At 39.0% G+C, this 27316-nt stretch overlaps 1 protein-coding gene across 8 annotated transcripts in view; it reads right to left on the bottom strand.

Moving 5' to 3' along the window:
- RARB (retinoic acid receptor beta) overlaps window positions 1–27316 on the bottom strand; it is a 318469-nt gene that overhangs the window by 52507 nt on the left and 238646 nt on the right. For 7 of the 8 annotated variants that reach the window (XM_030943210.1, XM_030943212.1, XM_030943211.1 and 4 more), the window contains one exon: window positions 12983–13131. In XM_030943210.1, the coding sequence (XP_030799070.1) occupies window positions 12983–13131 (149 nt within the window). The remainder of the gene's footprint in view (window positions 1–12982; window positions 13132–27316) is intronic. The other variant, XM_030943214.1, reaches the window with a different exon arrangement.

Here is a 27316-nt window from a genome sequence, read left to right as displayed (position 1 = left end):
GGAAAGGGCAAGCTCAAACACAACCCTACACGGGAGAAAGAAGGGGTGTGTGTGTGCTCCAAGGAAATTCCCTGCGCAGGCAGGCTTTGTGTCCTCCTCCTTTCCCCCTCCCAGCCTTCCCCACAAAGGCTTGCAGAGTTCCCGCACATATTTGGCAGCAGAGTTATTTATCAAAAGAGGCACAGGGACTTTATTTAATTGTCAGCCGATACAAAAATCCCTGCACTTCTGCACCATCTGAAATTTATAGCAGCACTACTTTCTTTCCTGCTATCAGCAACCGAATGTTTAGAGCTCAGCTGAAATAATAATGCAAACTATGCCACAAATATTTATATATGCCTGCAAGCTGGCTGAGGCACAATTCCCCTCACGCTAGCAGAGATCTGCACAGTTTGTGTGCACAGCCAGCTGTTCCCTGCTCTCGCCCCAGCTGACCTGGAGCCGGTGCAGCAGCCCAGCCTGAGCCTGGCTTGCTGGGTGGGTGCCTGTGGGTGCGGGCAAAGAGCAGGCCCTTGCTTACCTCCAACACCCAGCATGTTTCTATTCTCTTTGTCTGACCTGGGAGGAGTTTTAAAACATGCCCAATCCACAGCAAAGAAGTTTCTGAGGAGGGATGAAGTGACATATGAAAACAATGCAGAAAGCAACTTAAAAATACTCAGATGAAATAACATGGACATAAACATGCCAAAATAAACCAGATGTCTTGAGCATTATGCTTCCTGGTACAGTTTTCAGGCATCTATCTGAATGACTCATCAACACACATTCACTATCTCCCCGTAATTTTTTTTTTGCTCTTAGTTTTGACAGTTGACATCTAAACAAATATGTTTCACCAGATCTCTTGAAATCTGGCAAGTAATATCTTGTACTTACTACTTTATGCTGCACTCTCATTCCCCTGTGTTCGGCAACAAAGAAACTCTGCTAATATCGAACTATCCACTAAAATCCTCTAAAGCCTAGAGTTTAGTGGAACTTGGATGCCTGGAGACTAGAAAACAGAGTTCAAGTAAACACCCAGAAATATGCAAGTCTGGCTCTCTAGTACTGGCAGTAGTCAAGGAAAATTACCTTTCCACACTGCAGCTGAAACTCATTACTAAAGGCGACAGCAGAGGGATGAGTTGGATCTGGACCAGCTTGGAAAACCCACCATTTTAAAGAGTGAGATAGTGGCCTTATCCCCCTGCCCAGTTTCCATACACTGTCAGAGCACCCACAGTCAAAACGGTTGGGACAAGATGGGAAAGCAGGCTGAGAAAGGTGGATGAAATGCAGTCTGCGGCAGTGCAAGGGATTAGCAACTGCAGAAACAGAGACAGAGGAATCAACTGACTAGTTTTTCCAAGCAATAAAGACTTTTAGGGTAACACTAATCAGAGAGATGTATCTTGTTGCAAACCCCAACACAAATCACAGTGAGATGCTGAAAAAGCATTGCAGGACAAAGGTAGTGCTCCATCCCCCTTGCCCAGTGGATCTATTCAGCCAAGCTGTAGGGAATCAAGGGAGAGTCTCAGACTGGAGAACTTTGATGATGAGAAAACATGACCTTTCAGAGATGAGTGAATGAACTGATTAATCTAACACAGGAAAATCTTAGCTAGATGTTTTCCTGTTTTCTCCCTCCCCTGCCAGACTTCAATCAATGGCCAGATTCAAGCACAGAGCTCATAGAATCACAAGACGATCATTCAGTTTACGAAAATCACATGGATTTAGGGTGAGATGAAAGATTGTTTTAGTTAGTTCATCCATTTGGTTCCTGGATGCTGTGATTACATCTCTTCTGTTCATCTAACACTCCCTTTCCTTTAAATAAAAATATGTAGTTTTCATTTTTGTTTCTGTACATGTAATAACCACTGTGCATTAGTATTGACAAATGTGGACTGGGCAAGATCATTTGCAGCAGCATCTCTGAAATGCCTTGATCCTCTGATCAAAAAAAAAAAAAAGAGAGAGAGAAAAAATAAGTTAAAAAAAAAAGTAAAAAATGGTTGTGCTCATTCATTAAAAAAATGATGGGTTGCACAGCTCTCTCTCTCTTATATGGTCTGCTTAAATATTGCTAAATCTGGAGCACTGCCACTCTTTTGGACCAGCAGAAAGCACGTAAGGATCACGGCACACACTGAAATGAGGACCTAATAATTTGCATATATATTTATCACAGGTGCACAGGGTTCCAAGCAAGGCAAGCACTCCAGAGACAGGGAAGACCTCTCTCCTGTTTGGAAGATTCATCTGGAGAGCAGCCAGCGAGGACTTGCAGGAGGAGTGAACAGTAGCCCATTGGAGTGGTTATACCACAGCTATAAATCTCTGCTTTCCCCGTTAAGCGCCTGGGAGGAGGGAGAGGGAACTGGCCACAGCTGACAGTAATGGGTCCCATTAAATTGTCGCTTTAAAGAGACTCTAAAATGAGAACAAACTTGCTTCATAAGCATTTGATCAGTTTGCCTGACACCAGGCAATGGCAGATCCTGCTCACGTGCACTGGCTGGGGGCTGCTGGCTCTCCCCTCCGGCAGCTGAATAGCTGGAGTGAAATCACTGACTGCATTTACAGCCAACCAAATCTACATTTCTGGCACTACTTGTAACTGTGTCTCACCTTATAATTTATGCACCCATAATTCTAGACAGGGGATCCAGAAACAATATACTTTTCCCCTCTAAAATACTGTATTATGATCCACTTTTTATTGCATAGTAACTTTTCCCACTGAAATATATTAAATGAGAAATTTTAAGCATGGCCACATGAAATCATAAGGGACTTTATATACAAAAATGTTTTTCTACTTCTCAGCTGTCTCCTGAGTTGAGCTGTGGAAATTGTGGGGGCTCCTGCTTATTATCAAAAGGAAGAACAATTTATGAGTAGGGACTCTGAATATTTGGCAAACCAGCTGCAGCAGCACACCACTTTAACAGTTTTCATGCCGACATACCAAAAGTACCAATTACAGAATCAGGTGCATGACTTCTTTAACACTACAAGTTTTCATAACAGGAGTACTGAGATGCACAGGTGTCATACCTAGAGGTGTCCCCTGTATATGGGAAGTTCCTCTGAAATAATAAGAATTTATCACAAGTGCAAGGGCTCCAAGCCTGTGGACAGTTAATAAGAATAAAAAGGAAAAAGGATACAACATGTATATAATTTACAGGATTCTCAGGAGACAAAGTACCCATATCTCAAGACTACAGTACAATCTAGATACAAAGAAAGAAAGATAGGCTGTAATCTCAATTTTGTAATTTTCTGCTCTTTGAATGGGTACTCAGAAGTGAAAGAATTTTTTTTAGTAAGGCATTTGTTTTGCTTTACAGGGTGAAGAAAAAGAAGAATGTATATAATAAACAAATTGGATAAAGAATCTCTAAAGCTGACTTCATTGGAAATACTGAATCTTGGAAAATTACATCCAGTTGTCTTTTCTGCACAGACAAAGACCAGCTCCGCAAATCTGAAGACCAGCTCTGGGATCCATGGTGCAAATTCAATTGCGCTCCATTTCCAGAAGAATCGAAAGCAAATACCCCTCTAGAAAATTTTCTCAAAGGAACACTTCATTCAGGATTAGAAAGAACCTCTGTTTCCATTATCGGGTCAGTCTGCAAGTGCAGATGGCGATGGAAGGTTACTTTCCAAGGCCAAAGTATTTCTGAAAATTGGGCAGCTGACAATTTACAAACTGGGTGATGGTTCACAATAACTAGAAAATATAGATAGGTGTATAATTCAAAGTAAATTCCAAAACTGTAGCAAAAAAAGAGCACCTGAATATCTACTTAATAAATAAGTGTGAACAGAATTAGATAATGATTTATTCCATTTTCTACCATTATGAAACCCCTTAATTTTGGATTTACTTCTCTAAGGCATGCCAATCAGAAAGTCTGTAAGTACTTGCTAAGAAAAAATCAAACTACAATTTGAAAAGATGCCTAGAGCAAGAACAGCAGTGACCTCAACCATCTCACCAGCACCAAAATCACACTCAGCCAGAACTACTCTTGGCAAACTATTCTGTTCTTTTTTTCCAACAGGAAAAACAGTGCACTTTCTTATAGGGTCCAGCAAGCTATCCTAAATCTACATTCAACAAATCAATTGTATATCATTCTCTGTCAATTTCTCATTAATCGGATTTTTTTTTAAAGTTCCAGAGTTAGAAAATGAAAGCTAGTGCATTGTAATTTTATACATTTGTAATTGCATAAATATGGCATAGTGTGAAAAAATTGGCTAGTGCTGTTATCAGAAAATCTTGCAGTATTTAATTTCTGAGATGTCTGCTCTGATACCCCTATTTTCTTATTTCTGGATTACATCTGCAAACAATACTTTTAAAGATCATATTACAAAATATTGTGTTAAATATGGTGGAAAACTGCATTTTTTCCTACACTTGTACAATTTGTGGAGTGTGCACAGAACAGCCTGTACTCTACAACTATAATTAAAGGCCATATGTGGTCCTTAAACTAACAGGGAGGTATGAAATTGATTGACAAGATGAGAACAAAATAAAAGGTTTTTCCCTCTTTCTAGTGAAGAAAATTGAAGAAGTAAAACCCATTAGAACCTAGTGACAGGAAAACAAAAACACACTTCACGTTCCTTGCACGCAAACCAGGGGACTTCTCAGCAGGCAAGTGTGCAAGCCTGAATTGCAGCCCACCTGCTTCTGGCATCTCTGGTTGTACCTCACAGTGTGATTTGCATAGACAGCACTTTTACACGTGCATATAATGTACTTAATTCTGCTCAAGGTGTTGTAAACCACAGACATATTACTGATCCAATGTGAGCCTGAGCTCTCTCAGCCATTTGCTAATAAGCCCTATCAGCTATGGGCAGGTGAAAGCTGGATGGAAATGTGACAACTACATCTATAAGGACTCTTTACCATCCACTGTGGTGAGACAAATTATGATTCAATTCCAGCAACAACATGTACATACACATATAAATTTGAAGTTTCTTCTTTTTACAGTGTGTATTCCCAGATAGGGAAAGGCATAGACACTGCCAAAAGAGTAAGACTCAACAATTTTAGTTTATTAATAACAACAACGAAAAAAAACGTAATTGTTATGGACTAGTTAGTGGCCAAAGACTCTGAAAAAATATGTAAGGTCAGAAGGCACGAAGGCTACATATATGTTAGGAAATGCTCTTGCAAACAGTCATGGGCACTATGGCTTGCTGGCATACAATGGGAAAGTCCACATCTACCTTAGATATCTCCTTCTGGCCTCTGAAATGGGACAGTTGTACCCAAACTGTCCACAGGAGATGACTGCCTGCAGGAGGAACACCACTTGCTACCAGAAACCTTCCAGGTACACATCATGGCAAAGTTGTGCCCCAAAACGTGGCTGGTCACCAACACACCAGAGATCAAGAGTCAGACATTGCTGTTCTTTTTTGAGAAAGCCTTCACTGATGGTGTCAGGAATTTTATGAGAGAATGGAGTGTAAGATTTAAGCCAAACAATTATACATTGTTATGTGACAGTTCATGGAAAATAAGAGAGTACTTTCCAGTTCCTGTTTCCACAGGACATTAGCCCTTATGTTCACAAATGAGTGGAGCAGCGGGGTTAGCACAGTTAGAAAGTCAATTTGGGGTAATCTCTGCACCTTTATAGCATCAGCATGGTTGCCAGAAAAAAACTACAGTAATTAGTAAAAAACAACTATTCTCACAGATTAAGATGAACCCCTGGTTTATGACAAGGGGCAAGGTAAGAGGAAGATTAGCTGTGGATGCAGGTGCTGTACCCTCATGGAGACACTGCTGCTCTTTGTCCATCGCTGCTCCAGAAGCCCAGTACAGGGGAGGAGCTGAGCTATAACCCACAACCTGGGTCCAAAGAACTGGAAAGCATATTTGGCACACAACACAATTTACAATTTTTGCTACCTGTTGTGGTGAGCAAGTAATTTTATTTCTTCATTTATGGCATTCACACAACCCAGACAAAGATTTTAATAAACCTGGTAAAAAAATTTTTTTGTTCCTGATTCCACGTATTTCATCATGTTTGTTTGTCTCAGAGTGCTTCCAACTAATACATGCTTCCCATCTTTTAAAATGAATTCAGGATCTGTCAAAAGTTTTATCTTTCAAACAAACAAACAAAAACAAAGCAAAAAAGAATTAAGAATTTACTGAAATAGATACCCCCCTTTTCATGGGGCACCTGAACTTCCTGGGTTTGTTATTTGAAAAGCTAAAATTTCAAGGATGGCATTAAATCAACCAGGTCTCCTCTGATAGCACAAAATGAATAAAATTTCCAGGGTTTCAGTACTACATTTAAAGCAGTTGCAACTCATTTAGTGTCTTTCTGCATATGGCACTGCTTTCTACAAATGAATGGCTTGGAATGTTGCTATGCTACAAAGTGCTTACAGTTTAAGATCAGATTATATTAATAGTATGCAGAAATGTATTTCAAAATACATTTTTCACCTTCTAAAAAGTATTGTTGATTTAACTGAAACTAGGAGCAATTTTCTGTGATTTGAGGAATTTTTCATAGCTGTGCATGGATGACAGCACGCATCTCTACCGCTGGCACTGTCGCTAACACAGCCTAAATGGAGACGAATGCAGCTTGATCATTCAAGCTGATCTATATTTTTCTTTGAACCAACAGAAGCTTTTCCCACTGCATTGCTGCAAACAATGTTACTTCTTTCCCTGATACAAATCATACCGCGCGTATATTTTCAAGTTTACATTTCTTACTTTCTGTTTCAGTTGTAGGTGATTAAAACATGCCGAGAAAACAAAACCAAACAAATACATGGAATGTTAGTTAGCTAGCTTTATGAAGTGTGCTTTTATTTTTTACTGTTAAATAGTTGAGAAAATTCTATGTCTGGATCCTTAATTCCCCGTAAAGAGGCATAAATATAGGCTTAAATATAATTATATTATAGCTAGAAGCTAACATGTGCAAGAGTGGTGTTATCAAAAAGAACTGCTGTTTAAGATCCCTCCACAATCCCAGAACTGCCTAAGAAAATGCAAATCTGTTCTCACATGATGTAAGAGACATTATTAAAAGAAAAGACATCTGTCCCAAAGGACACTGTTCCATAAAGGGAACTTTTTTATAACAATCCATAAAATATTTTAGGTTCTCTCAGCAACATTTCTCGCAGACCAAAGCATAATATCATAGAATCATGATATCATTTAGCGTGGAAATAACATTCTTGCCATCAAATTTCAAACAAACAAATAAAATAAAAGGCAGTTCCTCCCTCTCGCTCTGTGTAGCATTTTGTAAATCAGTTGTTGTAACAATGCTGATCAAGGATTCATGGCCTGCAACAGGGAAACCCCAAGCCCCTCAGTGTCCCGAGGAACATAATCACAGGGAACATCATACAGGAGAACATTAACCCAGCTGTGCTTGGGTACCTAACCCAAAGGCTCATGGGGACAGGCTGTTCTAGAGGGTGACCCAGAGCAGATCTGGTTTAGATGCTTTGAAGCAGCAATCAGAAGAGCTTCTCTCTCTCTCTCTTAATAGACTGCAGAAAGCCCAGCCTTCACAGTTAGGCAAGGAATTTTGGGCCTCAAGTTGAGTGGTGGGACTGCCTCGCACTGCATCTGTAAGTGATTAAGTTAAAATTGTAACAAAATGACAGCTTTTCTCCTAAGCTTAACATCTTAAGCTTAACAACAAATTTGAATGAAGCAAAAACGTTTTCGTTTTCTCTATTTTTTTTCCCTTGTGTGTATTTTGCCTTTTCTGGGGAGTCAGTCCTACAGAATTACAGACCTGAATGTCACGGTTTATATCAAAGCCTATTTTTCCATACTGCTTCAAGTCTTTTCCATAAAAAAATATATATATTTGAGTCAGGAATATGTCAAACAAACAGACATATTTTCAGAGCTGAAGACCCTTGAAAATGTATTAAATGTGGCTCCTTTTTAATTTAATTATCCCACATTAGATGTGATTCTGTATGAAAACTCTGATGGAAGGAAAGCTATCCTTATTTTATGATAAAGGCCAACTTGGGATCACTCAGTATTGAAGCAGATTTATCTACATTTTTGTCTGTTAGCATCAATAACAGGCAGAGAGGCATCTTTATCATTCAGACAAAACTGCTGGACCGTAAACCTACCCTCTTATATGCTGTGCTGTCTTCTCCCATGAAACTGCTCTAGGCATCTTTGCTGCCCACCGAATTCAAGCCAGTAATCCAGGCAGGACTGTCAGCAGAGGAATGCTGTCTTTTAAATGACCAGAACAAGAGACAAGGCTTTCAGAGACAGCTGAAGCTGCCAGAACACCAGCTTCTCCTCCTCACCCACACAATGATGGCATTGTGTGGGGAATCAATCCAGCCCACTACTCTCAGTCCCCCCTTTCTGCAAACCCAGCTACAACGACGACTGAAGTCAGGACCAAAGAGCTGAGCGTTTGGTGACAGTCAGCCCTATAACCACTTGCACCAGCTGGATAAATCCAAATTGCTTATTTTCAATGGAATTTGTTTGCGTGCTGTCTAGCAACACCCAGAGACTGGGGGAGGGAAAAGAGAAAAATCTCAGAAGTCTGTAACTGAGGTCATGAAACAACATAAGTAGATTGCAAAACCCACCTCTGAGATGCCGTGCAGTTTACAAAATGGAAAAGTTGTAAATAAGCTGAATATTGTCAATGTACTGTTTTACACATAAAAAGATGGAATATCTATGGAATTTTTTTTACAAAATACAAGTACACTGTGAAGATCAGTTTGATTTTGAAACTCAAACACATACAGAAAGCCAATCACCAGGTATGAGGCACACACACTTCTGTGTTTTGTGGGAAACCCAGAAATAAACACAGAACCATGTTTCTGGGGTTTTTTTTAACCACTTTGAAATTCTCACTGTGGTTGACAAGTGCCTTTTATGAAAACTCTATCCTCTAAAAACCTTAAATGATTCCTATATCAACACAAGCCACAGAACAGTCTTTCTACTACAGCACAGTACTGAAGACTCCAGTAAAGAATAAGACAGCAAGGTCACTGAAGTATTTGGCAAAGGAGGTGAGGAGGTTGTTCTGAGGTACCCGGAAAAATAAGAACCAAAGATGACAGTGAGTAGGAAAAAAGGAAGGAAGGACAGGAGAAGGCACCAATCCCATGCGAGAAGACCACAGCAATGGTTTGACAATTAAGGCAGCTGGAGCCAAATTCTCAGATTCTGGAGGAAAAATGATTGAGTAAAATAGAATACTGCAGATCAGAAATGATGCCACCATGGCAGGATGTCTGAAAGAACTGACATTATAGTTGGTGATGACACAAAGAGAGGGTGGAAAGTTCTGTCTTTATGAACTCTGTGTCTAAGATAGCAGAGAGGTGAGCAAGATGACACGCCAGGGAAAGATGGAAGGGGAGAAGTCAGAAAGAGGAGTACTTTGGAAATTATCCAAGGGTTGGTGGCAGCTGAGGGAAGATAAAATTTACAGCACAGTGTTTCCCAAATTGAACATCACAAGGTCATAGTCACCATCCACAGCTCTCCAAGGGCTCCTGGCTGGAAGGTCTCAATTTATTCTGTTATAAACAGAATATTGCCATGACATCCCCCATTGGTCTACCACAAAAAGAGGTCAGTAAACAATGCTTTTCTAAATAGAAAACCAAAGAACTGAACTTTGGGGAATGGCATCAGGAAGTGGATAAAGAGCCCTTTAAGGAGATATTGAAAAGTCAGCAAGGAAAGAGCCCTGAAAGACAGGAAAAAGAAAGCCTGATGAATCAAAGGCAGCCATCAACCCAAAACCTGGAGGACAGAAAACTGTTCCTTGCATTAGATGATGACTAATAATGATCACTGTGGCAGCAACTTCACTGGAGCTCAAAGGAGAAAGGCAAAAGAGAAGGAAAGAGAGAGAAAACTGAAAGAAAACCAATGGAAAGCCAGCACAGAGAAACAAAAGATCAGGGTCCTAATTAGGTAAATATGATGTGAGCAGAGTTTTCCATTTGTGTTTCCCTTGGGAAACAAGACTGCCAGGAGTTCAAAGTGAAAGGTAAATGAGTCAGAAAGAAAAAAAGAAAAAGACTTGAGAAAAGGACCTCAGAACAGAGGAAGGCACAAATGCAGGAGAAAAAAATAAGTGAATTTAAGATTTAACATCAACATTCGATGAAGAAAGAAGAAGGGAAGATACAAGTGAAAAAGGAGAAAATTGCAACACAGTCAGATGAAAAGAGAAAGAAAGGGATTGGTTGATATTTTAGTCTAGCTTCTTATGGAATGAGATTGCCTCTCCCTGTCCCAACAGCTTCTGAATATGCTAGTCAGCTTCAGTGACAAATCTTGAAGAAAACAGCTCTTTGAAATTGCATGGAAATGTGTCTTCAAGGTAAAGGGGTAATGAATTTGAATTTCCTAACTACACAAAAGGCTGTAACATGTATTCTTCCTTATTATTATTGCTCCCCTGATTTACCAGAGAATCAGCGTGAAGCTGCAGCTCCACACCAAGCAGAAGCCTCCAGTGAAACACAGACTCTCTAATAAACTTAGGTTAATCAGCTGAAAGGCAGAGATCCACAGGAGAGAGAGCTTCTTCAAGCAGCAGTGCTCAGTTCTCAGTGCTTACTGAAACTTGCAAAAGCAACTGACGAATTTTTGTATGAAGAAGGCTATAAAGAAAAGAGGTGCATGAAGAACTGATATTGAGAACAGAGGAGGAAAGCAGACTTGAGAACAGGCAGATGCCTGTATGGACACAAATCAGAAGTTCAAGGTGGTAGTTTTCTTGAGGTACCGGACCAACAGCTGATGACAGTATGAAAGCAAGTGTAAAGATGAAGGGAAAAAAAAAACAGTCAAAAAGGGCTCAAGAGAAAAGGATAACATTCTTCAGAGAAAGAGTGGAAATTGGCAACACAGGTTTCTGAGGTGGCCTCTGGTGTTGCAGTTGGCTGTCTGCTCTCTGCTGACATCCAGTTCAGACAACTTTCAACAGCAAATGTAGCACCTGACTGTCCACCAAAGGGACCTGTGGTTGATTCAGCAGCCATATAATGTTCTTGCCATTTTCTAGCATTTGCTAAGGAATTTGGTTCAATCCATGAAACCTTAGTCCAACCTGTTGCAGAGCAAACATCAATAAACCCAAATATTACCAGCCTCAACCAGCCAAGTTACTACTTTGGAATCTTGTTATTTCTCATAGACTGACAGGCTTTGTGTAACTAATATTTTTTCTTCTTCTTCTTTAAACATCAGCTATCGTTAAGTCTTGCAAATCAGCAAATAAGTGAAGATAATATTTCAGTTCTTGCTGAGTAATGGCTAACACATTACAAGCTGGATTTCCTCATGTATTTTGACAAGTGAGATCTTGCTTTAATTATTTATGAAAATGCTTTGCAGTAGGCCAGTAAAAGTCCTACAGTGTATTTTTGAATATTTTTAAAAAAAGAATGAACTCTTAGGGACATGTGACCTTCCTGCCACAGTGTGCAATTATGTCTGTGCTTAGAGGTAACGTGGGTGAGCAAGTTACACTACCAGCATTTGCATGTTAGCATCTGAGTATGATGAGATTTCCTACTTAAGGAAATCAGCTGCAGCATATTCTTTCCATAGTTATTCTCAACAAACAGTTAAATGTTGATAGTTTTGTGGTATCTAAAAGAAAAAAATACACACAGGACATCCAAGAAAAACCTCACTACCAGAAAGAGGTTCTAAAACTGAGGTGAGATTAAGAAGTTACTTTCACTACTTCAGTCTCTACAGTTATCAAATAGGAGGGAAACCAGATTTAAATCCTTTAGTATGTTGTCTAATGACAAACCCAGGACTATGATATTTTATGTAAGTAAAAAATTTCCACTAGAATGGAAAAAGTTGAAGGTTCAAAGGATAAAGTAAAAATGGCTAACTGCACACTATCTGAAAAATATATCAGTTCACAAAAATAAACCAGCAAAATGCTTTTTGTTAATTTATTCTAAGAACTTTATTTATATGGCTATAGCACCTGTCACATTTTCAGCATGCATTAGTACTGTACTAAACACTACACATCTATTTTAAGCTAAAGGATGAAAATCATAGGTCCTTTCTTTAACTGTTAAGAAAGATCATTGCACTAGGGTATGCTAACAAATTTATCTGTAAGTGCATCTGCCCTATGATATCATTCTTTCCCATTTTTCACTCTACCTTCTTCCTTGCATGCATGGAAGTGCACACTGTGTGCACACCTCCAATAATTGCCACAACAACAAGGTGTAGCTAAAATTTCTTCTCTTCAGGTATTCTCTACTTTTGAGTGGTGTGCTTTACTACTGCATCCTATAGACAGCCATCAGTTCATGCTCAGACAATCACAGCAGTGGAAGGCAGGTTGCAGATGAACCAGCAGTGAAGTCTGACAGATTAAATTTTGAAAATAGAAACCTGCTAATCCTCAAATTCCCAAATTGATTTGGGATGAGTTACATAGCTAGAGACTACACCAAAAATTTCCAGATGATCAGATCCTGTTCCCAAATTCCACCCCCTGAGTACAGAGAGGTAGAAGTACACAGAAAAAGGCCAAGAGCAGCCAAGGGCCATGTGAGATCTCAGGGAATATCTGACCTACAGATGTACAAAGAAGAGTCTCAAAATGTTTTCCATTTATCCTTTGATTATGTCTACATCTATGACCACATTCTCATGCGAGTCAATAGTTAAGGAAGTCCCTGAAAGGCATATTTGGCAAAAGTTATGAAGGGAATTAATTCGAAGAATGATGGTAATTTACTTGTCTTTAGTTATGAATCTGAATTAATCAATGCAAGAAAGTTACATCTGTCTTTGAAGACAATCAAGTCACACCAAACTGAGTTGCTTTAGCCTTCTCCTAAGAGGAAATGCAGCCCTATAAAAGGAAAGGGAGATGATGGCACTCACCTTACATCCCTCACAAGCACTGACACCATAGTGATATCCGGATGACTTGTCTTGACAAACAAAACAGGGCTTGTAAACACGAGGGGGTGGAAGTGGTGAAGGAGGGCTCGGAACAAGTTCCTCAGAACTGGTGCTCTGAGTTTCAACTGCTACAAAAGAAAAAAAAATAAAATTGAATGATTCATAATAATTTTGAATAAATTAATATATATAACCATATTGTAAGTATCAAACTGGTTCGTACCTTTCTTTCCATAATAAACATTAATTTGTCTTTCCTAGTAAAATTTAAAGGGAGCTAAGCAAGGCAGATAATGGCAGAACTACATCCTACAGCCTCAAAACTGTATTTTAAAGTACCCAATAATTTAGATGTAGGGCATGAATCTTACCAGGCTCCCAAAAAGGACAACTCTGAGCTCATGCTCTGGTTTTAGCCTGATGAATGTATAGCATCCACATGTGCAGGTTGGATATCAACCTTTAAAGGGAAACTGCAATTGGTACCTAATCTTGGGAGAGCTTTTTAATATCTTGCCTTTTTCTAGGTCAGTATGCAATTCTGACCTAGCAGGATAGCAGCATATATCAGGATATATGTAAAGAGTATGAAGAGAGAGAGAGACCTGAAGTGAAAATTACCTAAACAAGTTGTCCTTTTTTTTTTTTATCTGTAAAACTAGCACAACCCAGCAACACTTCCTTACCTACCTTAGGACCTGTATATCAGGAAACCTCACTGAGAAAAAGCTACTTACATATTATGACCCCCACATCCCTTTATTGCCTTAATATTTCTAGATGGTCATCTGTTTTGAGCCTGTTGAAAAGCCAGTAACCCCTTTCAGGGAAAGGACATGAAAGCTCTATGATGCAAGATAAGACATGTGAACTACATCTTTCCAAAGCATCTGCATTAGTTTTCTGTGATATGCTGTCATCATTCCTCACGTTTATTGTGGGTGTGCAATAGATTTTCATGTTTCACCTACCTGTCTGCTGCTTCTCAGATAAATCCCTCTAACTTTTCAACAGATATACAGGAATGACAGGATCTGTGAACTCAGATCTAGCCAGAAATATTAGGCACTATCAGCAGAGTTAAATCTCTAGAGTACTAACAGCAGACCCTAAAGAATATTACTCAATGGAAAAATCTTAGACAAGATTTACTGTACATGATATTTTTCAGATTACAACGATGATACATTTGTATTAAACTCATGATTCATTGTCAACCCATGTGTTGCTGAATTCACAGAGGGCATCACAGCACATGAGGCAACCTCTGATTACTCGTGAGAGAAGGGCCCCTTTCTGCCTTTTTTCCTTGTGTTAAGCTAGTATCAACTTCAAGGACAAACACTTCTTGAGAAGAAAATAAATGCTAGAGTTAAGTATTAAAGGCTCTGATCTAAGCAAGGAAATACCTTTGCAATTCATTTATATATCTAACGATAAGGAGGCTGTGAAAAACCAGAAAACTAAAATAAGTCAAATGACATGGCTCTATAAATTGTGATATTAAGACAATGTCCAGAACTATAGTCATCTTTTTCAGTATTAAATTAACTGGACTTGGCAAGCATCTATGTGTTCCTACTGCACCAAGAAAACTTTTATGAAGCTTTTTCTTAATGAAAACTTGTATGAGAATGATCATTTCTTTTCAACAGTAATTTTTGGTATTTAAGAGAGATAGAGAGTGCTCTGTTATTGATCTCTGCACAGCCACCCTCCTTGAATCAACAATCTATTAGTACTTCTAAATTAAAGTTAGATTCATCAAACGCCCTTGAGAAGCCTCCAACATTCCTTGCCTTATTTCACGTTCGTACATGAATTATGGTGGCTTCCAATGAGTCTAAGGAATGATAAAATTTTAGCTTTAAAACTCCAATACCAACAGACAATGTGTTTTGTATTAGCTCATTCAACTCTTCCTGGTCCACCTAAAAGGCAGTTTTTAGGCTCCCCACGGGAAAACAAGGTTGTGTCATTCAATAAAACAAATGCTCTCCTGCAATCCTTCTGTGATTTCAGTTTGGGGAAAGCAGCCTTTCAGGAATAATACTGATACACTTCTGTTTATTCATCAATTCATCCTAAACAAGTACCACCAATAGTGGTGTTCCAACCACAAACAGTATTGTACACCAACGAGGTCTGTCAGGCACTGTAGAAAAAAACAGGAGCTTGTGATATCCAGAAGAGGTTATGCAACCAACTCAGGTCATAAATACACAACACAGTCAGCAAGTGAAGTGTTGAAGGTACTGCTAGAGAATATTTTTCAGGACAATTTGAAAAGGTATATAATAAGGAAGGAGCCAATAGAAATCAGAAGATCCTCCCTAAAACACCCATATATACATGTGCCACTAAAAGGACTTAATGTACTAAAAATAATATTTGCATTAGCTGAACAACTGTCTAGAGAGTTTGGTTTTTTGGTTGGTAGGTTTGGGGTTTTTTTTTTTTTGGTTTTTTGGGTTTTTTTTGTGTTTTTTGTGGGTTTTTTTTGGTGTTTTTTTTTTTGTTGTTGTTTTATTTTGTTTTGTTGGTTTGGTTTTTTTTTGGGGGAAGCAAATCTTGATGGTGTGTTTTTTTATAATAAAACCCAGTTTGGGCACATTCACTTTTGACCACAGGCAGGGTGTGCAGTTTTCTGGACAAGCTTGAACCTGGGTTCAAGCCATACTTGATTCTTACTCCAGTTTCTGGCTTATTATTCTTCCTTAGATTTAGCTTTTGTAATTCTTTATGTGAAAAAAGTATGCAGTGCCTGGGCAGAAGTCATGTGCAGGCATCTGTAGCAACCAATGCTCAGCAGGTATAAAGTGTTATTTTTGCAACATGTTGACAGCTAATGGATGCATGACAGCAGAAGCTGCTTCCTTCTATGCATGTCTACACAAGCAAAAAAGAAAAAAAAGGATGGGGGATGGACAGTTGACTTTTCCAGAAGAAGCATTTTTACAGCAGTCCTACAACTTTAGGAAGAATTCTAGGCGGCGGGGGGAGGGAAGAGAATTAAAAAATGCAACTTGTTTCCTTGCCCTGCTTTCTTGTCCTATGGGATGTGACACTTCAGGATCTCTACTCACCTGAGACAACAGAGCCTCGGTGCTGTCACCCAACACCTGAATGCAGCTTAAGCACACAGGGACTCTCAAACAATCGGTCACTTCACAATTCCTAAGATGTCTGAAATTTTTCTAAAGGTTAGATAAAGTAGCAGATAAGATCTTTAAAAGCACAGCGTGCTTTCTGAGAGCTAATTTACTGCCAGCTAAACCGTGTTGACAGATGGAGAAGGTATTTTATTTTGAGACCAACAAGAAGCAGGCAGGCACTGCAAAATGCTTCATGTTCTCCTGGAAGCTCAGATTATTAAGCTTGCATGTTAATGCACACTTTGGACAGTTGAGTTTTAAAAGAATAAGAAGTTGTAAAGCAAATGGCATTTCCTGGATAGCCTCAAGGGAATTTTGAATACTGAGCTCAGGGTCCCTGGTGGGAAGCCGCAATTTCAGCTAATTAGGGTGAATAGCAAAGTGTTGCATTTGGTCAAAACATTCTGTTAACCCTCATTTTTGTTGGCACCAACAAGAGTCTGGATTTTTTGCCTTTTCTTTTCTTTTTCTTTTTTTTTGTGAATTCACTGCAGGAGTGCAAGGCACTCAGCTCACATACATTAGGCAGAAAGTCAAAGGAAACGCCAAAGTTCAACTAAAGTACAAGTAATTAGAACCAGATTCTCTGCTGCTTGTATGTGTGCATTTCATTGTAGAAGTTATTTATAAGCCTCCAAACATTTGAAAAAATAACTATATACTGTAGATCATTTAATTTTTATGTCTCGTCTGGAAAAAAAAGTCTGCTTTTAATCATCTTCCAGGAAAGAGCCAGGAACTGGGAAAGTGGGTCTCAATTGTTTCAATACAAATTTCTCTCTTTCATGTGCCACATAAAACTATACTATAAAATTAAATCCAAAATATCATTGACTTTGCCCCCCCCCTCCATTTTTTTTAAATAAAAAACTTCTTTGAATTTGTCATGCCTAAATAGTTTGCATTGTTATGAGGGTTTGGGTTTTCTTAAACTCTTGTTTGGAAGACAGACAAGGGGAGGGAAAAAAAAAGAGTGAGAGAGAAAGAAAACATTATCGTGGATACTTGCCAGCCTTGACTTAGTAACCTGGCCATGACCCTCCAGCGAGTGTGTGTTTGACCCGGTCACACATGACTCTAGCTGCGTACTGTTGCTGGGTTATAAGTCCCAGATATTTTTACCATATATACAACAGGTGGGGATCACAGACAACAGAAAGAGGAAAACAAAGTCTCCCCTTGTGGGAAGACTCCCATTTTCTCCCTTGCAAAGAATAAAAGCACAAAGCAAAGAAGTTGTGCTACTACTTCAGTACTGGCACTTGCTGTGCTGGATCTTGTTTTTCCCCCGGGGGTGGACGCATGGAGGTGGAGTGGGCTGAGGGCAGGAGGACCGAGGAAAAGGCTCAGGGGAAGCCATGTGCAAATTAACACAGAACAAACTGCTACAGTCAAAAATCTTTCCTTATAGACTGGGTATGCATCGAAGTTAGAGAAGGAATGCTTTTTATTACAAGTGAACACAACATACCTGGATTAAAATCTACAAAAACTGCAGACTGAGATATTATTACCAGGATTTTCAGAAGTACCTAAGAAACTTTGTTTTCCACATTTGAGGGTTTATTTTTTCTTTATGTCTTTGTATCTGCACACATCTGCCTTAAAGCTATGATGTTAAATATATTTATTCTATTTTAATTCTTGGTTACAATTTTTGAAGCATTAATTTTAATCAAATCATGCATCTCTGCCAGACTGACCTTAAAAAAAGGGTGGTATTATGGAAGAAAGCCAAAGAAACCCTTTAAAGTCTACTGGCTTGCATTTAGTCTGAAAAGGGGCATTCTACTTTCAACAGGGACATCAGAAGATGAAACTCGATGACCTTGTTTCTTTTTGAGGGTGCCCAATCAAAAGCGATCCTTTTCTGTTACTTTAAAAGTGAATAGAGTATCTAACAGGTTTCCACTATGTGCTGCTCAGGATTGATACAGTATGATTAAAATAACAACAGAACTAGAAAGAGGTAAAGGTTACAGAGCTCAGAAGCCCACGCTGCAAGGACTGGACTAATGGACAAAACTGCATGCAAGGTCACCGAAAAGGAGTCTCAGAGCCAGGGCACTTTAAGGGCCATGCAAAGGGCACGGGCTGCTGCTGCCAAAACTATCTCAGACAAGGTGCAAGTCCCGATAGGCGCAGCCGAGCTGGCAGGAGCTCTCTAAAGCTGAAGTACTTTTGCTGCTCCAACTCTTGTCAGCTAAAGAGCGATAGGGACAGCTGGCTTCTGTCCCGCAGCATCTGCGAGAAGAGGGGTCCTGCTGAACTCTGCCCTCGCCTCGGAGTACAAGAAGCAGTGAAGCACACTCTCTGCTCTGATATCCTCACCCTAATGAAATTCCAAGTACAAATTTAGCCATTGCTCCACTGCAGCAGACATACCATCAGGACAGTATTTTCTTCCCCCACCCTTCTGCATCTCATGCATTTAGACAGTGCACTATTTTGGGCAGGGCCTCAGAATGTGCTGTACAGTAACTGGCGCTGCAGGACTTTCCAGTGATACTCCAATTCAAATAAAGGTAATGATCATGATCCTGCCAAGTCAAAAGATATTTGAAAGAATGAACCCTGAAAGGCCTCAGCCTTGAGTGGAGACATTACTTGCAAAGCAGGTCCTTAGAAGCTTTCATTTTAACTATTGAAGCATTTTAATGTTAAAACACTGACTAAATTTAAAGTATGATTTGAAAAAAAAAAACTTCATATTCAACAAATTCCTTGCTGTGTATACACCAAGTTTATTTGTCAACTGACAAGAAAAAGAAGTGTTTACACTCCTTTGCTGCATCTTCCCCAGTTTAGAACTAGGAGAGAGAGAGCTGCATCATATTCCTTCATGCCTTTCATCAACAAAATTGCCAAGTTTCAATTGCAAATCTGTAATGTTAACCAGCAGAGTCATGTAACATAAGTCAGTGGAGTCAGTGGATACTGATCTTGGCCACACAACAGTATAGCCCTTTGAAACCTGTATTCATACCAGGTGATTAGGGCCAAGAAACAGTTTAGTATCCTACTACCAGCACAGCAGAGCTATCCAGATTTTTTTGCTCTAAATCAGATGACAACTGCATCTATCTTCTGGTTTATTTTCTGTTCTACTTTCATAATATAATTTCTGTTACTTAGCAGCTAACTTCTTCACAGATTTTATTATTCCCCCAAATAATCTCTATCAGGTGCCCATTGAAGAGTAGAGATTCTTTTAAAACATACTTTTCTGTTATGACACAATTTGGCCTCTTTATCAGTCCATTAGTTAAACATGGCAATTTGGTCACCAGACTTTATGCTGCCATTTAACAAGGCACTCCAGGAGCCCCACCTGCCAGCACATCTTCCAGAGTGACATTCCTGCACAGATTCCCTGAGTGACTCTCCTCAGGCCCTGCTGTCCCAGGCCACACAGCAACACCTGCACTGCTTCTGGTTCTGCCATATTTAGCAGTGTGAAAGATCCTTCTCTTTTCTGCTTATCTGATCTACAAGCATGGTCTCTGCCACTCCGGTACGTGAATAATCCACGAGCATTCATATTTTTACCTTTGTAACACCTAAGTGAGATAAGGGAAGAGCTATTCTTACTTTACAGACAGGAAACAGAAGCACTGACAGTGAAAGAGCTTTATTTGCTTGTGTCATAAATTCCTAGAAAAGTGCAAGCAGTACCCAACTGGGATTTTTTTTTAAGCTGTTGACAGCACTAAGCAGTGTCCTCAAAACACAGCCTTACATGTCTTGCCCTAGGTTTCACATGGGATACATGACAAAGCAGGGAACTCTGTTAAGTCTGTGCTTGGCTCCTCTATTGCAGGGGCTCTGAAGCACCCCCAAGTCTGCATGTGCACCCCACTCACCTGCCCACTGTGAGATGGGACAGGGCTGGGTGCCTGCTGCCTCCAAGAGCCACTGCTGCTGCCAGCAGGGAACTCAGGAGAGATGATGAAACCTTGCCTTCATTTTCTGATCTCCACAGCCAGCTGAGAATCAGCTTTCTATAAGACTACCATCATATATACAGTTACACAGGAGTGCCCTAGCAGGGAATGGATTTGCCTGAGAGAAATACCGAATCCTCTCCTGAAGGCAGCAACTGTGCACTGCCAAAAAATCCTCTCTCTTGACTGTACTGTCCAAGTCTCACATACCACCAAGATGGTCAGTCTGAATCTAGCAGGTTAGTCTTATAAATTAAGTACATATGACCTGAAAATCACCAACACACAATCAGGTATTTCTGAAAGAAAATACCCTAAAAAACCTTTGTTTGAAACTGCTGCATCTTTTTGCTGTGTCCCACAGGTACACAGGGGGAGCTGTCACTGCAACCACTTTTGGTACTTCTCCCAGCAGAGCCACAACTTTGGCCATTACATTCTCTACACACATATTTACTACAGTTAGCAGTAAAGGACAACGAGGAGGCTGCAGCTGGTTTCCAATTTCTGGTTCCTAAGCACCAGCTCCACTAAACCCTGAGGTAGTATGTATAACTAACATCACCTTTTCAAAGAAAATTATACTGCTTTTCAGGCTGAATTTTTTTTTTAACAGTTATGTCAGCAAAGCAGTTCTGCATTTGGGTTTATGTGTCCATATATCCAGAGAGATGTATTTACACCTGAGCAAACGTGGAAAGCAGAAAGCTTGTCAGGATTAATTATATCAGGGCCAAGCACTGCATCTGGTTATACCTGTGTTACTCTCAAGACAGCGAGACTTAATGATGTGCTAGTAACTGAGAACAGGAGCGTCTTTTGCTAAATAAATGGCCAGGCAGACTCCGTGAGTGAGCTGGGGTGAAAGTAAGAGTAGAGACAGCATGGCCGCAGGGTTTAGCAGGCAGAGTTTACAGGGCAGCAGCTCATCACTTTGTATTAGGAGCCTACCTTCGAAATGAAAAAGAAAACATGTTAAATGAAAAAAATAAATCGTATGGAAAACTGAAGAAAAACATCCGAAAGATGCTAGCTCTGTGGTTTTTTCAGGTCGGTGATTTTCTGCCTGTCCATTACCATGCAAAACCACATCAGTCTCAAGTGAAAATTGTGCTACTGCAAAACTGAAAAATAGGATCTTCCTTAATAAAATACATAATTGTGCCATCATCTGCGTGAAGTTAGATTTTCCTTTGAAAATGAAATTTTCTTACAATTCACACCCTGGCTGCTTTACCTCTGCATTCCTATGGTCAGATCTTCATGTGGAATAAAGTGGCATAGGCAAAGAAGAGACACAAATGTAGAGAAGGTGAGAACTCTGACCTCTTATTTTTTATGAAAAATAAGCCTATTTCTGTGGCCTATTGATACAAATGTGGTGTAACAAATTCAGTGCTTTCCCTACAGGATCAGAAATTTTAAGAAAAGGCCCACTGTAAGGGAAGAAACACTTAAAAATAAAAGGGGTCTGATTCTTTTTTTCAGCTATGTTTATGGTGTTGCTACTCCACTAATTCCAAAAAAAGACTCTTGTAAGCATAAATGGGAGAAAGCTCAGATCCAGTATCATCAGTAAGAAATGAGAATTGCAAGGGCAATGAAATAGTTGCTATAATCTCTACACACATCCAGATATTTTAGTAAGTCATAAGGTCTCCATTTATAGTTATTAAATGTTTTATAGTGTTTTGAGGATTTTTAAGTCTTTTCAAGCATTGAAACACAATAATTCAGAGTATTATTTTAAAGGAATGATTTTATTCTTCAGAACCCACCTCCTATCCAAGTTGGTATTAGTTTTTGGTATTACTATGTCTGCCAAATAAATTTTTTATTTTCTGTATATTCAACATATCTTATAACACTATTCATCATGGCTTTTTGCTGTGGCTTAAATCCAGCAAGAAAAGGAGTGTTGTAATATCTTTAATCATGTAATACTATTACACAGTTGTTCAGTACCACATGGACAAAATAAAACTATTGTGCTCTCTTTGGAAATGCCATAAAACTGACTTGCTGTGTAATATTTTACATATCATTTCATTTCTCAAATTTTAGGACCATTAGTTCAGAACATTTTGATCTTAAAGCGTTTTCAAATCTTAAAATTAATAGAGTGACTCAACAAGAGCCAATTCAGTGATCAAAACTACTTCAAGTTAGTAGAGTAGCAGTTAAAATGCTTATCATTACAATTAATTTGTATTACAGCCACACTGCTGGATATCACTAATTGATTTATATACCCTCCTCTCTATACCCATTTACAAGGGCAATTATGAACTCCATCACATATGTTTAAATGGGATACATTAGAACATTATCTAGAAACTAGACTGCTGAGCTTAAAATCCTTAAGAACAGGTAAATTCTTCATTAATGGGTAGGTTATCAACTCACTACAAACGGCCTATAACCCTTTAAGGCAGCACACGGTGCTAATATTTTACTTTTCATGGGCAGTTGAGGTTGGCTCCAATGATGAGCTCCACCGCTATCTTTAATTGTTTTTAAAATTGCATATTATAGGCAGCAATAAACACAAATTAGTATTATACCATCCACAGCTTTCTGCAAGGCATGGTTTCTATAAACAAGTTAAAACGCATACATCTGTAAATAATAAGTGTAAGTATGCTGAATTTAATGAATAAGGGCACTAAAAGAAATTGAACAGTAGGGGTTCAGCAATTAGAGTAACTGCCCATTTTATTAAAAATGTATTGTTTCCAGCTTTCACTTTAGAAGGCTTTTATTGCTTTGCTAATTCTAAGTTTTGATTTCCTTTGAAAAGGATGTCTAATCCCTTATTTTTCTTTGACAGCCCCATCACACAGCACTCACTTTTTTTACAAGGCAATGGACAACTGCGAACCTTTATATCTCCTTGCTCGAAATCTCACTCTCGGGCCCTCTCGGGCTGCAGACCTTTGTTTGGCATTATGCCACCCAGAGGTATGATTCCTTATCAAGTAAGGTTTCATGGCACAACGAAGCTGGGATGAAACCTGCTGAACCAGCACACTCCAGGCAGCCACCCTTCGGCCCTTTCCCAAAGGTTGCCAACACTCGGGCAGAATGGGGAGGGGAGGAGCACACTTCCAGCTTCCCAGCCATGCCCCTGCAACCCAGGGCCATTTGCTGAAGCAGGCAAGGCTCAGGCCACGAAATGGAGCCATGAGTTTCCTGCTGCTGTTCAGCAGCAGCCTGCTGCAAGAGGACAGGGCAGTGTGTAGACTGGGAGGAGCAAAGGTAGCTTCTCAAACCAGGCAGATATCCCAGTACATGTCCCCCACACCCCAGCCTCACTGCAATGAACCCCTGTGCTATCCTTTCTGGTTCGTGTATGTTTTATATCCATGTAGCTCACTTTCCAAGTATTAAGATTATTCCTTACACTAGCCTAATTGCACCCACGTTGCTGCTCTGTGGAAGTATAATTAAAACAATCCATTATTTCCATTTAGACATGACACAATAACAGGAAAAATATGGCTTTCATCACTTGAGCTTATCTGCAAATAGGACACTCAGACCAAAACTTGACCTTTCTAACATCCTACAGCACACATACATTTGCAACATCTGAGACCAAAACAGGGACATACTCTGTCCTCCTTCCTCCCCTCAGCCTGCCAGACTAGGACAGTGCAGAACAAAGAGCAGCTCACACCAACATTTCTGACGCTAATGTAAGTAATTCCAGTTTATGAATATTTAAGAACTTTGTCACTATCTTTTGAGAGAGCAAATGAAATATATAGTTTATCAAGCTGTAGTGCTCACCTGAGTGGAATTTCAGTATTTTTGAATGGAATTAGTACCTGCCAGACTAAAAATGGTATCACAGTGGGGAAGATAACATGAAAACTAAGACACTAACAAATTTCCTTTCCTTGTAATTCACAGCACCTTGACATTGAGTTTATAAAATATTTTGATCTGGGTTTTTTTTTTTATTTATAACTTTCCATCAATGCAGTTAACATGGCAAACATCCCTCTGCCCCTCTCACAGCAGGTTGAGCAAAAGTTGAAATCTGGGAAGGAGTGTGGTATCCCAGAGCCAACTGGTAGCAGTTCTCTTGATTGTGGCTCAGAGCATACTTCCACATTGTGCCTAGAAGATCTAAGATCGATAAAATAAGACATCCACAAGAGCCTGGAGACAAGATCTGTGACTGGAGGGCACATTTCCCAATATTCTATTTTCCTATTCTCTACCTGTAGTAGATTTTCCTATTAAACTGTTAGAATGAGGAATGCTCATAATTTTACCTGTGTGATGTCTGTCATTACTATTCTCACTCAGAAGTGAAAAAATACGCACACACAGTACTTCAGGAAAACACATATGTGCTAACAGTATTTCCCAGTCACCTGCTCTTTCTTATTCAATACCTAACTTCAGCAGTGACTCTTTTTATTCCCAGATAAGCTACTCAAAACTGACTGCAATATCCCTGCCTTGCAAACAGGAAAAACGTCAGCCATACTTTATATAGAATATGACAAAAAGAAAGTACTCTGTTTCCGAAGAACTGAAAAAGCAACATTCAGTCCTAGTAGCTGATGTCCCAAGAAACTTAAGGCAAAACATACTCTGAAAAAGCGAAGTTGCTTTTCCCCTATGAGGTTAAAATCCAGAAGATCTCTGGCTACTGTGCTATAATAATTTTAAAATGTCTATATTATGAACACTCACTACTACAATATGCATATAATTATGTTTCATAAAACATACCTTTTTTTTAAGGGGAAAAAGCCCCTTTTCCTGCCATGTTTGAGAAATCTGGGCCATTATTTTCCTGATAAATTAGGCTAATATTTACAAATGCTTTTCCAGTTGCCACAGTTCATTCAATGCAATCTTCCCAAACTTTCTGAAGGACTGCTTTAGTGCCTCTGCCAATACCCAAAGGATTCTGAAGACACAGCAAAGTATTATTGCCAACACACCAAGGCTATTAAAAAATGTAGATAGCTGTGAAACTGTATGTAAGTCTACCCATTTCTCTTGAAGCTCCAGAAAACTTCCAAACTATGGCACTGAGTCACTGTGACAAGGCAGAGCAGCCATTTTAAGGAATTAGTAAAATCAGCAGTGGAGTGTTGCTGGTTAGAAATCACTGCTTTTAATTTCTTAGTATTTGCACAAGTCTGACAACTGCACAGCCACACAGAGTTGCCTCAAATTGTAATATAAAGTAGGCAAGCTTTCCGCAGAGTAGGTTCAATATGCTTTTCATTACTTCCCATTCTAAGGTCTGATCCTGTTGTGCTTTTCATTACACAGACTTGTAAGAAATTTTGGAAAATATGATTAGTTCTTTTCCCACACTTTACTCACCAGACACAAGTTTGACATCCAAAGATGACAACCTATAAAACCAGTAATTTTTAAAAAAAGTGTAACCTGTGAGCTCAAGGGATGCTCTCTGAGAAAACACACTTCTGACGACCTTACCCTGGGACCAGACAATCCCAGTGGGACAGGAGCACATTTTGGAAAGCTCTCATACCACCCAGGAACAGGGAGACCCTGCTGTTTCATGGCACCCCTGGCATTTGCAAACCAGTTTGCCTGATCACTGGCTTCTATTGTTTCCTGAGATAAGCAGGGCCCCAGTGAACAATTAGAGCTTTCAATAAATAATCTGTAAGCACATTCATTTGATTTACTGTTATTTGATATAGCAGTTAGTTTCAATGGGGCAGTTACTATTGATCACTTAAAGTACTACAGACAAACATGAAACACTTCCAGAACTCCATGGATTATTACTCTTTATCTGCCACTCATCTGGGTTACTTGTAATGGTTGTGAAATTTAAAATCAATAACAACAATTAGTGTTTGTTATACTCTGAGGAATGAATCATGTGAAATATGTTTTGTTACTAAAATGAAATGCTGAAGAGCTTGCAAACAGGAAAGACTCTTGTAAATAGCAAGACTCTAAAATAATTTCTCTTGGTATTAGTGCCCAATAAAGGGGGTAAAGAAAATTAGAAGCAGGTATTTTAAATGCACACAGAAGTACACACACAATTATAAAAAGGTATTGGTAGGATTTTCAAAGGAATAAAACTTTCAGTGAAACTGGTGAGAAAGATGCACACAAGTTTTCCTTATAAAATTCCACTACAAGTCCTACAATTTCATACTCCTTGACCTCTACAGGAGTTTTGGGTTGTTAATCATGGCAGGACTTGCTCCAGTGTAGATAATTGAAGACAAAGGAAAAGCTCTGACTCCTTTTCCAACTAGCTTTTACTGGAGATAATTACAAAAAAAAAGTTTCTAGGAAATTAATTAAAAATTAAATTAATGGAAACTGATTTTCAGGTATATATGTTGAAAAACACTTTATCTCTTCAGAATTTTTATAAATTTATAGAAATAAATTGTGAGTCTAATTACATGGATGGAAATAACAGTATTTTGAGATCTCTGCTAAAGTAGTAATGCTACATAATTTAAATGCAAAACAGTAAGAGAAATATTTTATCATTAAAATGTAACCAGAGCTCTGTGTGAAATCATCCATTCAGAAGACTTGTTTTTCATCAATTATTTGTTATTTATCTGATGTAAATATAAGAAGGCCTAATTAAAATGTATGACTCCTTATACAGCTTCTTGTCATTAAGACCAATGAAAGCAAACTGAAGACCATAATGAAAAAATTATGTTTGCCTTTAAGAATCCTCTTCAACAACACATGGTAGTACCACACTAAATTAAAACATAAGGAACTAAATTTCTCTTGCATCTATTTCCATTTTCACTAATTATACCCCCAAGCTTTCCAATAGACCAGGCCCTGAAATTCTTTTGAAGCTGAAACAGCCTAAGGAACAGCAACCTTTTCATAGTAATGGACTTTGAAGAAGAAACAAAGGTAACGCAGCCCTGGAAGGATTAATATTTCAAATAGAGTTATCATGTGAAAATATGTGTTTATTTGAAAAATGGGGAAAAGATTGTTGATAAAAAGCCAAATATGTGTTCCAAGGAAACCAATACTCTGATTTAATCTCATTTGATTGCGTCATTCCTTCCTAACCTCTTTTTCTCAGAGTATTTTCTTCTTCTGCACAGAAATTCAAGTTAGCAAAAGCATAACAAACACAGTACTGCTGGGCAGTGCCAGTGTACCACACTGTAACTGAGCTCTGCTTTCACATTTTGGTGAAGGTGAAAAAT

This window comes from Camarhynchus parvulus, chromosome 2, assembly GCF_901933205.1.
Source record: "Camarhynchus parvulus chromosome 2, STF_HiC, whole genome shotgun sequence".
In the NCBI taxonomy this organism is placed as follows: domain Eukaryota; kingdom Metazoa; phylum Chordata; class Aves; order Passeriformes; family Thraupidae; genus Camarhynchus; species Camarhynchus parvulus.
Note: the sequence above shows the minus strand (reverse complement) of the source record. Positions and strands in the feature narration are given on the sequence as shown.